The sequence below is a fragment of the Homalodisca vitripennis genome, chromosome 3 (assembly GCF_021130785.1).
Source record: "Homalodisca vitripennis isolate AUS2020 chromosome 3, UT_GWSS_2.1, whole genome shotgun sequence".
In the NCBI taxonomy this organism is placed as follows: domain Eukaryota; kingdom Metazoa; phylum Arthropoda; class Insecta; order Hemiptera; family Cicadellidae; genus Homalodisca; species Homalodisca vitripennis.
This window is the reverse complement of record NC_060209.1, coordinates 91,244,482-91,261,791: the sequence shown is the minus strand read 5'-3', so window position 1 is coordinate 91,261,791 and position 17,310 is coordinate 91,244,482. Positions and strand designations below refer to the sequence as shown.

Sequence of the window (17,310 nt, the reverse complement as noted above, 5' to 3'; positions counted from 1 at the left end):
TAGTTTGGTATTTTGAGAATGCTCAAAAAGAATTATTGTACCTAAACCAATAACTCTAGTTGTCACTAGACTATACTATATGAGAATGTGTGAGAAATGAGTAATATAATTTTGTTGAAGTGGAGTAGAATTGAAAATGTTTACTATGTAGATGTAATAACAGTACTACCATAAAAACTTGACAAAACACAATGTGCTTCTTGGCACATTTAAATAAAATTCCAATTTCTGTTAATTTATAAAAGTTAATATTAATTTTAATTTGCCTAGGTCTAGTTCTAGACGCGGAAGGTCTCGCAGTAGGGAGCGTTCCAGCAGGTACAGACCTAGCAGGAGGTCTCTGGAGCGTGAGAGAGAACGTGAGAGGGAAAGACAGCGTGAACGTGAGAGAGAGCGTGAGAGGGAACGTGAACGAGAAAGAGAGCGGGAGCGACGGAGGAGAATATCCCCACCACGGCGAAGGTTTGTTTTACCGTTACAGGGGAAGTTTTGAAAGTTCTCTCTTTATCAATCCCATACTAAGAATTATATATGAATCAAAATTTGCATTATTTACTTTACTGAACTTAAAAGTTTGCACCTGAAGTTCAGTTCTTCGTCTATAGTACACTGAATATTATTATTATTATTAGAACTGTAATTAGGTCAATATAATAATTTTATTTACCGAGCAAAAAATTACAATTAATAAGCATTTATGATCCAATAACCCCAGTCAGTTTTGGATTTGTTTGATAGATTACAGCTGTCAGATTGATACCAATATCAAGATTATTATATTCTGTACAGGAATGTATAATATATCACTGCCTATTTATAGAATTGAAGAATATTGTGTATTTTATTAATAAAGCCAACTAAGGTATTGTTGTTGTTTCATAATAAATAAATTCTTAATGATAAATCATCTGGTTATACACTTTTTTTTGACAACATAGTTTTATAAATTTAGACTGGAGTCTGATTATATTGGATGGAAAATTACATGTTCACCAAATAGCTTAAGAAGTACCGTTGTAACTATTATTTGTTCATTTTTTGTGATTTTTTTATATATCAAGAAATTAAATTGAATTGGTTAATAATTAATAATTGAAAATAACACCTTTTTATCAGCCTTTTTAAAATAAACTTTCCAATACTGAAGGTAGGGAACAAGACAACTGGATTTGGTCTGTTGTAAATCGGGCAGGGTTGTCCACTGTGTTTTATTATCTTAAATCTGAAGATAAAAGATAAGTAATATCTTGAATGGGGAAAACAGTTTGTTAAACTTTAAATTATTTTATATTCATTTAATCATGATTTATAATGAAATTGATTTTTTTACAACATATGCTGTAATATTGTATAGTTATAGCCTAATATCCTTCCTGTCTAGTATAATGTTATTTTTCTCGTTTGGATAGTATTCACATGAATTGTATTCTTCAAATTATATATTTTTAAGAGTGCAAGATGTTACAATTATCAAATTCTGTTACATTTAATTCTTTTTGCAAATTGATTTGTGTTTTGATTTACATTAAAGATCCCATAAATTAAGTTTAACAGAAAAAATATGTTTTTAGTCATACAACCGATTCCTGTCAAAAGGTATTGAGATGAAACTGTCAATTATATATATATATATATATATATATATATATATATATATATATATATATATATGCTGGGAGGTAGTTAGTAAGTAAAACCTTTTTATTCATATCATACATATTTATAACTTAATAATAGCAACAACTACTTTTTATTCACTTCACCAAATGTATCTAAATGGATACATGCTCTGTAAAGGATTTATATATATTAATATTATATTATATTATTATATTATAATATTATATATATTAATCCTTTACAGGGTATGTATCCATTCAGATACATTTGGTGAAGTGAATAAAAAGTAGTTGAATAAAAAGGTTGTAGTAACTACCTCCCAGTTTTAGCTAACTTTTCTTTGGACAGGAGTAAGAAACAACTTGACATTGAAGGGAATAAAGATTTGTTAGTTTATACAACAATTTTCTGTTCATGCACGTCATATGAGTACTTAAACCGTATTTGATAGTGTGTGCATAACAGTAATCTACTATTTTAATAATAAAAATATTAATAATTTACAAGTGATAGTTTAACACATTGGAGTCTGGCTCGCTATTTGCTGTTTTAATAGCCTGGTCTGCACAAATTATTGGGTTTTCAGATTTTTTCTTTAGAAAACTGTTAAATATTATGTATATGATATTATATTTTCTTGAAAGTTCTATCTTTCCTCTTTAAATTGATATGTAAAACTTTATTCCTATAAAAATGTAATAAATTTAAAAAAAAATTTCAAAACTTACATTTTTTGAAGAAAAATAAAAACTCCCGCATGTCTTGTATTACTTGAAAATTAACTTTTGAATAAATAATATAAGTAATTTCAATTTTTTTAAAGGCATTTACTATATACATATTTACAAATAATTATTTTATTTGCCAAAAAAATTCCAAATGCTAAAAAAATTATTGTTGTCGTAGACAGACTGACGACGCGCCAGGCCACGTCAGTGGGTAAACAAAAGCCTCAAGCGGGTATGACGTAGTAGCGCCTAGCGGAATTTTTCTGAACTAACCAACAAAGCTGGCTTTTTAATGCAGCAGACGGCACTCGAATATCACTCGGGCAACTCCGTATATCAATCGGCAAAGCTGTGCTCGAGTCACGCTCGAGCGCCGACCGGGTGATTAAACAACGGCGCTCGAGTCTGGCTCGAGCGTAGACTCGAATGTGTTAAAAATCAAAACAAGAAGTCTTTAAGAGACCAAGAAGGGTAAGGTAGATCTTTCAACAATACATGAGGTGGACTCAGGCTAAGAATTTTTTTATAATAAAAATATCTTCTTCATTATTGTATTTTGGTTTCAAAATAAAATACAATAATGTTACCACACAAAAATTGTTAAATCCAACAATGATGTTATCTATTAATTTAAATAAACTCTCCAATAATGATGTTATGTTTGGAGTTCTTGGAAACTCATGACCCATTATACTTATAATATTAACAAACCTCAAAAGTTATCTTTTTCTGAAGTGTATTACGATTTAAAATCCAAAACTCAGAAAACTACCAGAGAGTAAAGTGTGGTATCTATTATTACTGTATAATAAATTTTTAAAATGTAAAAATTTCAATAACATTTTCGTATGAAACTTCTATTTAACATCTTTATCAGTTACATATGATTTATTACATATGATTAAAAAATTATTAGCTACTTAAATAGAACAAAACTAAAAAATGTACAGTTCTAATAATTTAATACTTGATTTTTTTAATAGTAAATCAATCAGTATCTTTATATCCATTGAGTCTTCATAGACAGGAATAATCTTTGTTAAATACAAACATATGTAAAAAAAATTCAAAGTAAAAGAACTCAGTACATTACAAAAATATTATATCAGTATGTGTAATTATTTATATTGATTTATTTTCAAGCAAGAATTTTTAGTGAGGATAATCCTGTACATAATCTTTTATAGGACACCTCCTCGCAGTTCACGGAGCCGACGCTCCAGATCAACTTCCCGTAGGCGATCAAGGACTAGATCCCCCGTAAGTAGCCAGTTATTTATCATATTGAGAATATAGTTAACATGTTAGGTACAATGTGACTTCTATCTGTATCAGAGCTAGCCTGTTACGTTACTTGTGATTCAGTTTTACCCATTTTCTGGCGATAGGACATTCAAGTATGTTGTGCAATATGTTGTAATTCATCAGATGTAAGAAGATGAATGTACTGCTGTTAAGAGAGACATGTTATATACAGAGTGTTTGTGTATGTTAAGAAAATGACAATAAGGTTATTATTTATAGTTGTAACTTGAGTTAATAGACTTTGCTTTATAATTTAGGTTCGAAGCAATGATAGGGACAGAGATAGGCGAAGAGAGGATGAAAGAAGAGATAGAGAACGAAGGAAGGAGAAAGAAACAAAGAGGCGGCGAGACAGCTCTTCCCCTGTTCCTAATGCCACAAAAGTTCAAGTTCCTTCAACAGCTCCTACATCCATAAAAAATAATAGAGTAAGTTATATGTAATTTAACATAACTTTTTAAAACCTAGAAAATTTATAAATTTGCTTCAAAACTGTTTTAAATTATTTATTACAATTTTTTTCAACTTAAGTTCTTATTTTGTAACTAATTTTCTTTTCCAGTTTTCAAACAGTCTGTCACGTACTCCATCACCGTTTAGGAAACCTGATGAGAAAGAAAAGAGTGAGGAACCAGAGGACAGGAGAAGGGACAGGAAACCCCCGACCAGAGACAGGTGCGGATAAACATTACTCAAACTAAATTTACTTGTAGAGAAAAACCAAAGCCATGTTTACATATTGTATTTATTATTTAGGGATAATGGATTCTGTAAAAAAGACACCATCAGGTTTATTTTATTGAGTCTGATCATTTTAGAAACTGGAATCTTAGATACTTATTCTATTTTTATATTGGTGCATCGGAGCTTGTCTATTTGTAGCTGGCAACAGCCGATCAGCTGTACACAAATCACTGATGTATAATTTATCATCTTTTGTCATACTTTGTCGAAAACCTTAGATATATTACTAAATTAATTTTTAAATTTATCATACATTTAAAAACTGTTTACTTGTAGTCTGTGTTCCTAATGTCTATGTTCGTACAACACACACTTTAATCAGATTTAATATTAAAAAATTTGACATTCGACCATTACTAATCACATCAGTTTTATAATATAATATAATTCCTAACAAAATAGGTTTACTAATAAATGTATTTTAGTTTGAAATTGTCACCAAATTTATCAGAGTCAAAGATGACAAATCGTACTGCTGGTGTTGTATTTAAGGGAGCCTCCATTAAAGTATTAACTATTTAGTTTTATGGTCCAATTATAATGATGGTACACTTACATAATGTAGTTTACAAATGTGTAGTTTCCAGTTAACTTAAGTTGTGCGGAGCTACACACATTTAAAATAGTGATACAGTATTTTAGATTCTGCCATTTTCTAATTCTTTTGTTAAAAATATCACAGAAATAGGTTTCAAATTGAGAACCGAGAAACATGACCATAATATTGGTATGGGAATGTAATTTCTTTGGTATAGACTTTTGGTATCCTAGTTTGGTATTGGAAAAGTGCGGACTCTTTAAAGGAAGACGGTTGCACAAGAAATAATATATTTTACATTATCAAAGATTTTACATGTACATACCTAAAAATATTGTACTTTACACTCATCAGTGATGTGATGTGATCAGACAAAGACTTGGATTTGAGAATAAATTGGTGGTGATCTGCGTGTCATTGTTTATCAGCAGTGGGCAAATTATCGATTGTTCAAACACTTTGTTGTACCATACATTGTATTTAAAACTGTAAATAGACAATCTAATTGGTAAATTAATGTGCTTTTGTAAATAATATTTTTATTGCAGTTGGTATTTTTAATAATTTATGATAGCACAGCGCTGCGAGTTGCTGTATTTTTCACAGATCATTGGCACTACGTAAATTACCAATGGCTAAAACTTCCTCTGTCGTTCTTTGTGTTTGAAAAAAATGTTAATAGCACCAACCTAACAAATTATCATGCTTTTCTAAAGATTATTTTTATTTCAGTTAGTATTTATTCGTGTATGTTTCTGCATCGCCACAATTACTGTGTGTGACCGGCATCAGCAGTATGCAAATTATCAAGTACTACAACTTATTTTTTGTACTTATGAAAAACTATAGATAGATAACTTAATTACTAAATTATCTTGTTTGTGTAAGTAATATTTTGCTTGCAATTTGTATTTTCTATGTTTGTCTTAATACAGTGTCATGCGTCTGCTGTGCCTGTACGCAAATGTCAGTTGCTTTATGAGAAGCAAAAAAGGCTATCATTATTTTTTTGTAGTTGTATATTTATTTTATGTGTAAAATATATTATGTTTATATTATTTTATAAAATAGTGGTAGTTTAAAACATTTCAAGTGTATAAGTTTAAAATCCATTTTGTAAGTGATGCAAATACATGCCCATGTTTTTTTTTTTTAATTAAAGGTATATATTCGGGAAGCCCATATTATAATCTATCAAATTAAAGTAGGAGGTAGGAGATATGATTTTGTTCGTAAATAATTTTTTTGAACCTCTGCAAATCTCTTTACAATAGAGTGATATTCTTGGATTATTTTGTATATTATAGACAGCCTCAAAGGGTTAAATGACAAAACCTGGATTGCGAATGAGTTTGTTAAATCTTACTTGAGTTAAAAATGCTGTTGGGATTCAATATTCAAGAATCTATTGTTTATGGATTTGCTCATCACTAACACCCTTTAACACTAACTTCTAAATAGTTACAATATTGTTTGCTGTTCCAAGACTGAATATGTTTGTCTACTCTTAGACATACTCATGTTTATTTACATTTGATCTACAACACAACTCAACACTAGTACTGATATTCTAACAACTATTTTAAAGTCCAAATAGTAATGTATTGGATGGTAGATATGATTTATATTGTTTGATATTGGTTAAAGAAAAGTACATAACATTTTTATAGAGGTTTTTATATTCATTGTTCCCCTCCTATTTGTGCAGATCATCTTCTGCAGAAAGTGAACCAAGGTCTAACCGAAGGGAGGAAGAAAAACCCCCAGTGAAACCTAAGAGAGAAGAAAGTGAAGAGCCGTCAAAGAGAGACAGGGAGCGAAGCAGGAGCAGAGAAAGGGAAAGGGACCGCAGCAGAGAGAAGGAGAGAGAACGGTAAACCATTAATTTTAAACCGTGTTTGGTTTCAACATTTCCTTTTCTTTTGGAATATTGTATGATAATCAGCTGATAGTTGAGAAAATTGTTTAATTCTCTCTTGGTCATAATACCCTCAGGAATTGACAGTTACCAGTGAATCTTAAAAATCATATAGATAAACTCCTTTTTTAATATAAATAAAAGCATGGCATGCGCTATAGTTACCATCTAATGTATTTTGTTCAAGAGACTATCATAAGAGGCCAGGCATGTGGAGCCAGCCAGACATACACCTGTTTATTGTCTTTGCACTGTTGTCTGGCTCACTTCCAATCGCACGTACCTCTGACCATACTGAGAACTCCTGAAATCAGATAATTTGTAATAATTCATATTATTGCTACTAGAAAGCAGAACTTAACAGCTAAAGCCTATAAAGTAGAGTGTTTGTTGTCTCATGTAAATCTATGATATATGACCAGGAGAGGATTAAATTGAAAATCAATTTCTTTGGTCCCACCCAATGTTGAGCCTCGGAGGTCAGAAATTTTATTGTAATGGTTGTATCCAGAATATGGTTAAGAAAAAGTTTATTTCTCAAAAATAGGATTTTGAAATCTCCATTAACTGTATTACAGTGGAATTTTGAGCCTAATGGGCCAATAAAAATATAAAATCACCCAAGATTTTGAGTTTGCAGACTTTGTATTATTGTTTATGTACATTTAAAAAGTTGGAAATATCTAAAAGTTTGAATTTAAAATGTTGACCAACTTTTTTGACTTATCCAAGTTTGACTGTATTACCTTAATATCCTTGTGTTGTAAATATCCTTTTACTGTAATTATAGTTAATTGTAATTTAATGAAAAAATATTGAATAAGGGAACAATTAGAACTATATGCAGAAATAAGCCGTAAAATAGACTTGTAGGAAAACTTTTGATTGCAACATTTGGTTCCTCATAGTTCCACTTATTGAAGCTTATTGTGTAGCTGTTTTCAAAAATCCTCTTGAAGTTTAATTTTGCATGAAATTCCGTTGTACCTCTATATCAACGAATATGAAAAATAATCCTCAAGCAAGTAATGGTTATAATGTTATTATCTAAGTCATTATAACGTTTTAACTGTGAATGGTTAACTTGGCTATAGTAAAGCTCCAGATCAGATTCTGGAATTTGAACTGAAGCAAAACTTAATATTCACATTGAATCAACCCACTATAGCTACGTTGTGTGTAAAAAACTCGGTTGCTCCACCAGAACTCAGAATGCTGAGAGACTGTGTCTAAAACATTGTAATACACTCAATTGTGCTCCAGCTACGACAATGAGAATACCTCTACATGTAAATTACACTATGTTTCGTAGTCTAGGTGTCTCTGATGTCGTAACGATTTAAAGAGTAATTTTGAGCTTTATTTGTTCCCAACTCTTTTGGATATCTTCAGGCAAATATAGCTCCAGATTCTAGGAGTCAAGTCTCTGACAGCGTCAGATTTCAGACACTGCACTGAGGAAGGTGAACTAGAGCTAAATTCAACACTTTAAGTGGTTATCACTGAGTTGAACTTTGTATTTGAACACTAGATTGTAGGAGCTCCTTATGGATTTAAAGCAGAAGACGGTTCCGTCTGGCTAATTATGTTTTCAGAAAATAGGATGTTTTCATATCGATCCTATCCTTGTCATATGTGTGTTATAATGTATTCCATGTTAACCCTTTTAACCCCGGCCATTAAATCAAGTGATGTGCCAGAAATCCCAAGTCATTTTCAGACAAAATGTAAGGGTTTTGTAAAAAATTCATAACTCAGTTATTTTTTAAGATATTTAGGTAATTCTTTTTTTCTTTTACTTCTTTATACATGTAGCTTACAGAAATATACAAATAAAATTATTATTTTGAAAGTAATTTTTTTTTAATGCATATACATATATAAAAAATAAATAAAAATGAAAAAATTTCAAGTTTGATCATGGAAACCATATAGATAAAAAAATATTTGACACAAAAATACCCATTTACTTTATGATATATTTAATCCTTAATAAAACGAAACAAAAATTATAGGCCTACCTTATTTACAAGTGGAGTAACATCAATTTTTGTAAAGCCGTGTAAATTTTTCTTTTTGCCATTTCTGGGCAAGGCAATGTAACAAGACCTTTGAAATTCACAGTACTTAAAATAAACATAAAACCAAAGTTATTTCTGACAAAATAACTAAAACTGTTCATAATCTAAATTTTAAAAAAGTTTTAAAACAATATTTACATCACTACAAAATGTAAATGTTCAAGATATCCATCACTCAAATCGTCGTCACTAATCACATCCACACCATTTGCAACTAGGTTACTAATTATTGTATTTTCACTTACGGGAGACTTTGAACGATGTCTTTTACTCATTTTGAAATAAAACAAATAATAAAATAAACTTTAACTGCCGTACTTTATACTGCTTTAACCTAAAACTGTGAAGAAAATGGAATATTCACAACCACGTGATATACAGCTGTCTGCAACAAGCGTGAGCAGTCAGTCGAGACGAACTGCAATTGCTCATTCACAGACTGACAAAATACGAAGTCAAACCATTACAAACTAATATATTTCGATGCAAAATATCTTTGTGCACCAGTCTGTGAAATTTCAAAGCATTTGGTGAAATAGGTGGCCAGTAGAGTAATAAAAAGTGCACGTCCGCACTATACGGACGTCGGGAGTTGACGCCATTTTTACGACGTCCATATAGTACGGACGTCGGGGTTAAAAGGGTTAATGCATATTTAAAAAATATAATTTTTTTTTTTCAGATCAAAAGAAAGAAAGCCAGCTCCTAGCAAGAAGCGATCAGAATCACCTGTAGCAAAGAAAGAAGTAAGTTAACTTATTCCTTTTCTCTTCAATTGCAGGTTTTTCTTTCAATAAAATCCAATAAGCTAATCTTTGGAATTTTTTATACACATGACAGGGCTTCAATCATCCGTACTGTAACACTAGCACTCAGAATTAGAGTGATTATTTAGTGGCGCTTATTTGATTAATCAAAACGTTAATATGATTGTTTATTATTTTTCTCTGTTTGTAATGCTACTTACTTTGCATTGTTTAGCTCTTTTGAGTACCACATAGCCCACGCCATGGTCACATTTTGCTGGAAGTCACACGGGTCGTAGAAGTAGCCAATAGGATTTGATTTATAACATAAAAACTGTATTTAGATTATCGAAGTTTATTGCATGGTATAACTTAAATATGTAAATAGTACTTTATGTAGCAAATGTTACGTTTAATCAAAGTCTTCGGGTATGAGCATAATTTTATTTTTATTCATTTTGTAAACAGAAGTATGTGTATGTGTTCTAAAAAATCATCCCTAATTTACTTTCAGTGATATTACCATACTTTATTTTGATAAATACAAATTTAGTTATTATCTTTCACATGGTATGAACCAAAGTTTTTTTTTAAAAAAGATACATGCAAGTTTGGTTTAATCTTATTTATTTACTACATTTACATTTTTTATTAAACTCATATTTAGTTTTTCTAAATTCTTAGTCATAGTAAGATACATGTCTCACATTCTTCACTTGCAATTAATAAAACAATTAAAGTATATTTGATTTTCATTGTATAATAGCTTTTTCCTCAAGCACTTGCAAATGGGCAACAATGGTCTTATATGTTTTTATATTAATTTGGGGAATGTCTGCAATTTGCAAAGGGTTAATATTATCATAATAACATGTTATATTGATTTGGGGGATGTCAGCAATTTGCAAAGAGTTAACATTATCATAATAACATTTTTGCATTATATAACATCTAATTTAAACATTGTTAACATTAATTCATGTTATTTTACTCCTCTGTAATGTTTTAGGTTCGTGAAAAAGAGAAAAAGAAGTCTTACGATTCATCAGACGAATCTGCCGAATCTGACCATGACAAACCCAAGAAAGGACGAAAAAGGCATGATTCCAGCTCATCTCACGAAGAAACAAAAAAGAAAAAGAAACACAGACGTGAATCTTCTTCATCAGATGATGATGATGAAGAAGAAGAAGTAAAACCCAAAAAGAAAAAGCCGAAAAAAGAATCATCTTCAGAAGAAGAGGAAGAGGAGACAAAATCCAAACGAAGCAAGAAAAAGAAGAAACAGAAAACTCCCTCCTCATCAGAATCAGAGGTTTGACATTTAATTTTCAAACATTGTAGAATAGAATAGAATAGAATCATTTTTTATTTCCAAAAACATATACACCAAGATATTATATTTATTTACATTTGATAAATAGTAAATTACCCTTTCACTACATTATTTTAAATAACAAGAAATCCTTTATAAGGCCAATTGTCAACAAGAAAGTATAGAATATAAGTATAAATACAAAAGTATGAGAATAAACCAGTCATGAATTTATAAAGTAAGCAGATTTAGCACAGATGGTATAACGTCCTGATTCTAATATAAGTATGTCAAGAAGGCTGTTGGTTGTTATATGTTCAACGTAGATAAAAAATTACATTTTGTAGAAAAAATTTTAAAATGGGATTATTTTAATGTTTTTAAAAAGCCTGGATTGGTTAAGAGAATTGAACAAGTTTTTACACTTTAGGGTTCCTAAGTCTATGCATATAATAAATATGAATGATAGAATGCTTAAATAATTAATACTTAAATTATTGACTTGTCTTGCTCTCTGTTGAAATATGAACAAGACACGTCTGTCGTCTCTTCCATATATGGAGGTGTATAAAAGAGTTGAGATAATAAGAGTTTAAATAAAACATCTTAAAAATAAAAAATATAGTAGGTTCAGAATATGAAATTTTCTTTTTCATTGATCTACAAATATGTCTTACCTTAACCCTTTTAGTGCCAACGCGTTTGAAAAACTACCGAGAAATGCCAACGGCCGTATATACGGACGTTTGAATAATACCGAAGAATGCCGACGTCCGTATACGGACGTTCGGAGTAAAAGTCATACCGCAATCATTTTTTAAACTTGTTATAAATTTGTTGGTATACAAAAAATCAGAATGAACCAATCTACATAAAAAAATAATAATAGTAATATCGTAAGGTTAGTCAGGTGTTTAGCCATGATAGAAATGGCCGTGGTTGTTGCATCAGACAAAGTTGTGTCAGCTGATAGTTCACGTCTAACCTCTGTGTTTGGTTGTTTGTGTTGCTGCTTCCACAGTGTTTGTTTGTTGATAAATAGTTTACTAACAATGTTTTACTAACATAAAAAGTAAACTTCAATCAAATGAAACGCTCGCGATATCCACTTAGCGAGAATACAGTTCTTGCCGTATTAGAACCAGATGATTTGAGGATTGCATCCCTTATGTTTGCCTCACCATATTTGTGTTACCGCCTAAATATAATACCTATGTACAAAAGTGTGTAAATTTTTTTAAAATATATTTTACAAAGTGTACATTATTTTTTAAGTAAAAAGTAGTTTCAGACAGTTTTTAATGGTTTCATAGTGGAAAATATTATAAGCTTTATAAAGAAGCTAAATAGTGTAAATAACACAAAAAAGTGAAAAGGTAACTTTCTAAAAAAATTAACATGATTTTTTTTGTTTTTGAAATATTAATCAAAACTTTTTATGTGTGTATTCAGTTTTAATTCCTCTTTCAAGTGATAGTATGTGTTATAGTGAAATAATTTTTTTAAAGTACTATTTTTCATGTGAAACTGGAAAAAAATAAAAACTAAGTAAAATGTCTACTTTTTTAAATTTAAGTTAATTACATTTAGAAATATAATTTGCTTTATAGTTTTTTATAAGGGAATTTATTTTACTGCAAAACAATGAAAAAGTTAGGAAAATATCTCAATATTTGTAATTTTTACAATGTTTTTAGTAAAACACTGCAAAACGGCTGAAATAGGCCTGGAATCCTTCAGTAGTATTATGTGAAAATTCACTGGCATTTCTCAGACCAACTTTTGATTTTTTGTCTGGCACTAAAAGGGTTAAGGTTTTCAAAGCTCTTTGACACACGTGATTTTTCTTATTAATTGATAAAATGAGTTATTTGACTCTAGATTCTTGTTCATTTAAAATCAAATGTCTCAGTTTTGCAGTGCAAGTCTAGGGTGTTAACCTGTATTTCATTTACTCAACCAAAAAGATAGCTTTACTTTTGGATATAGAGATGATTGACACTGTATTATCTGCTGTTGTATTGGTGGGCGATATCCATGTCTTCTCATCTCTCGTAACTATGTGGGTTAACATATCAACATTATTTTCTTGTTGGTAATAATAACACTGTGTATTGCACATTCTTTGCTTATTGCAGTTTTTGATGAGCATTAGGAACCCATCTAGATAAAATGATAACTGAATAACCTTGTAGATAAATGATTGTGCTACATGTAAAAACACTCATTAGCTATAGAGCACCATTATCAATCAATCAAATGGCAGGTTTCTGTTCACTAGATCAACAAAGTAGTCGAATTGAATACTGGGTCTGCCATTCTGCTCCTTATTGTATGCATTAACCCAACGATTGGTTAGTGTTTTCTCTGTAAGAGTGTGCCCTAAATAGGTTTTTTATTTTTCATTTGTCATTCAACATTATTATAACTATGCACAAAAGTTATTCTATTTACAAATATGAAAATAAAATATTGTCAGTATTTTCTTCTAGATATTAGGGTTAACCAGTTACGTAAAAATGATGGTACAACATATATCAGATCAGGGGTACACCAACGGGGAAGGGGAGATGAACAGAACCTGTTCCTAGCGAAGAGCAATTTATTTCAAAATACGAAAGTGAGGTTACTTTCTATTATTTCTTTTGGCTTTTACCTGTACCCAATACTTTTCAATAACCGAGTACTAAATGTACTCGTATTTAGAAGCATACGTTACAGAGTACCTCTAAAATGGTATAGTCACATTTTCCAGTTACTGTTACTTCCAAATGATTCTGAGTACTAAGAACAGTGGTAAACGTGTAAAGTATATGTATCGTAAATGTACCTGTTCAGATGTTAACAATAAACTTTTGTTAAAATGCTTCTTAATTATACTAACACATTAAATAGTGCAATGGACAGTAACGAGAATAACAAAACAGCGTGATGCTCCAAAACACCAACGCAGTCAAAGTCAAAAGTCAAAAGATTCTTTATTCATAAACTGTACAAATAATACAGAGAATAGTGTCATAAAGCATCATTTGCATACAGCATGCTATAAAATACTAATTTAAAAAATATGTTCACATACACAAACATCTACCTAAACTTTTTTTTGTTTTGTTTTTAAGAAATTAACAAATTCTTCGACATTGTATACACAAATATCACATAAAATAGATCTAATTTCATTTTTAAAATGTTTTTACATTGAGCAATTTAACATTGTATGGTAGCATATTATAAAGCCTCAGACCAAATTCACAAAAACTGTTTATAGTTGTTTGAAAATTGCACTGATTTACTCTAAGGAAATTGTTTTGTCTGGTAAAATGACTATGAATAGAATTATTTGTAGGAATTGTATCTAAATTAGTTTTGATATATAAATAAACAGTCTAAAATGTATAAAGAAATAATAGTTAAAATACCAAGTTGCTTAAACAGTGGCTTACAGTGCGTCCTACTACTAACATTAAACATTACTCTAACTGCTCTCTTCTGTAATAAAAATAGTCTTCTTACATTACCAAAATGCCCCCACACAATAATTCCATAAGATAAATGACTTTGAATATGGGCAAAGTAAACAGCTTTCAACACATCTATGCTTACAAAAGATTTAAGTTTTCTAAGCATAAAAATACCTTTAGAAACCTTTTTACATAGAGTTTTCAACATGAATGTTCCACTTAACATTAGATTGCACGAACAGGCCTAAAAACCTAACACTGTCCTCATTTCTTGTTTTAAAGCTGAATTCAATACTCTGAGTTTTATCATTATTCAAACATAATGAGTTGGCAGCTGTCCAATCTTCGATTATGGAGTTAGAAGTTCATAAGGAGGTGATTAGCTACACTAGCATATTTACAATTAATTTGAACAGCTAAATCATCAGCATACATGTAGGCACTTACATAATCATTTGTAAAGGCTGATGATAGATCATTGATGTAAATTATAAACATGGTAGGCCCCAAAATTGAGCCCTGCGGGACCCCTAGCTGTACAGGTAAATAAGAAGAAAAATTATTATTATAGTAGACTGACTGATGCCTTTCTGATAGGTAAGATCTAATTAAGTTCAAAGCAGATTTATCGAAACCATAATATTTTAACTTATCTAATAATACACTATGTGATATAGTATCGAAGGCCTTCGACATGTCATAGAAATTACCTAAAACCTTATTTTTATACATCTAGGCCATTCATACAATTTTTCATAAATTTAACAATAGCATTACATGTGCCTCTATTAGGCCTAAATCCAAACTGATCATCAGAAAATAGCTTATGTTTTTCAAAATAGCCACCTATTTTTCTATTCAACAACAATTCAAAACACCTTTCCAATAACAGGTATTATGGACACTGGCCGATAGTTACAATAATCAGTTTTTTACACCTTTTTTAAACAAAGGAACTACTTTTGATAACTTCAAATGTAAAGGGAACACTGAGTTATCAATACATTGATTAAACAAATAGGCCATAACCTCTGCAATATAACGTGCAGCAAGTTTTAATATTTGTGAATTAAGACCAATATACATCTAAACTAACACTATTACTAAGAGAGAGGATGGCACTATATACCTCATCTACACTTACATTACCAACAGAAAAAACATCACAGCCTTGGTTATGACTTAACTTATTAAGATAGTATGTAACATCATGACGAGACCCAGGTATATTCTGTACAATAGATTCAACATTATTTAAAAAGAAATAATTGAACTCATCACATTTTAATCCAAGTTTATGTGTATCACATATAGGCCTTTCATTTCGTACTCATGCCATCCTTAATAACAGACCATATGGCTTTAGGTTTATTATTGGCCTGAATAACTCTGTTGCAATAATATGCTTTTTTTAGCCGATGAAATTTCATGTCTGTAAATTATTCTTAGTTGTCTATACGATTCTCTATAGCGAGCTTGACCAGTGTCTTTAAAAAGGTTGTAGATAGTAAGGCATTGTTCTTTGAGATCAGAAAAGATTCTGGGTAATACCACCTAGAGGCCTCAGAGGCTTATTCCTTTTATTACTCCACAAACTTAGTTGGAAAAACCGTGTCTACAATGTTCAAGAATACACTAAAAAAATATTCAAACTTGTCATTTACTGTACCCAGAGTATACAGAGCAAACCAGTTTATTTTTCTAAGTAAGGTTATAAAATATAAAACATTAATTTCGTCAATAGGTCTTGTCAAGTGAGAGCGCTTACAAGTATTTAACTGTATATTATCTTTGGTGTTTAGTTGCATTTGTAAAATAACCGAATAATGATCTGATACAACCGTTGGCTCAACACATGCAGACACTATCCTGTCTTGGTGAATTGTGTGGCAATATTATCAATGCAGGTACCCATATTTACCAAATAGACTAGGTTCTGGTAACATCCGCCACAGTACAAACTAAGTTAAAACTCATTAACAGGTTAACAAATATAGATCTATTAACACTATCAACCAACAAATCAACATTGAAGTCACCACATAGCATAACAGACGCATTAGACTTATTTTCTAAGACATACAACATTCAATACATTAAACCAAACATTCAATAAACATATCAAAATTATTACTATCAGGTACACGGTAAATCTCCAAACAAATAACATTGACTTCATGAATGAGGACTGCAGCAACCTCACAAACATGGGAAATCGAAAGTTCAACAAGATACACGAGTTCATCAAATTTCAACTCCTCCGCAATATAAATAGCAGTACCACCTCTAGCCTACCTGAAGACGGTCTACTGTAGACACTTGCCAGTTTAAAACCATACAGACAACACCACATTATGTAAGTCGTCTCGAGTAAGCCAGTGTTCACAGATACCAACAACAGCAATATTGAACTTTCTCAGTATTAAACTAATTTCATCGGTCTTGTCCACGATCCCTTGTACGTTCCAGTAAAGCAAAGCACTCGGTTCCCATTGTCTTTTAGAGAAAATAGATTGAGCAGTAAAAGAGGGGGTGGCAGTAGGCGTGGTCGAGCTCCTGCTCCTCCCTACCCCTATGCATAAGAAATCTTCGCACAGGTCGCTTTCAGAGCGGCTCATATCTATAGTTTCCAAATTATGAATGTTCGAAGTTGCAGTTTCGTTAAAAGCTCAAAAACCAATTTTTCACTATTATCAATATAAAAACTTTTCAATGTTAGTAAACAGATTTACATTTTGAAACACAAATAAACAAGATAAATTGTAATAATATAACTCCTGTTATTGTAGCTGTATTAATTAGTTTGCAGTCAACTTTCAAACTCTGATATCTATACCTTTTTATTCAAGAATAA

The 17,310-nt window shown here is 30.7% G+C and overlaps 1 protein-coding gene across 1 annotated transcript in view; it reads left to right on the top strand.

Annotated features, from left to right (window-relative positions):
* Positions 1-17,310, top strand: part of LOC124357174 (serine/arginine repetitive matrix protein 1-like) — a 52,609-nt gene that overhangs the window by 33,179 nt on the left and 2,120 nt on the right. The window contains exons 12-18 of the mRNA XM_046808692.1: positions 271-462; positions 3,536-3,608; positions 3,911-4,081; positions 4,216-4,328; positions 6,644-6,808; positions 9,617-9,680; positions 10,690-10,995. Coding sequence (XP_046664648.1) covers positions 271-462; positions 3,536-3,608; positions 3,911-4,081; positions 4,216-4,328; positions 6,644-6,808; positions 9,617-9,680; positions 10,690-10,995 — 1,084 coding nt within the window. The remainder of the gene's footprint in view (positions 1-270; positions 463-3,535; positions 3,609-3,910; positions 4,082-4,215; positions 4,329-6,643; positions 6,809-9,616; positions 9,681-10,689; positions 10,996-17,310) is intronic.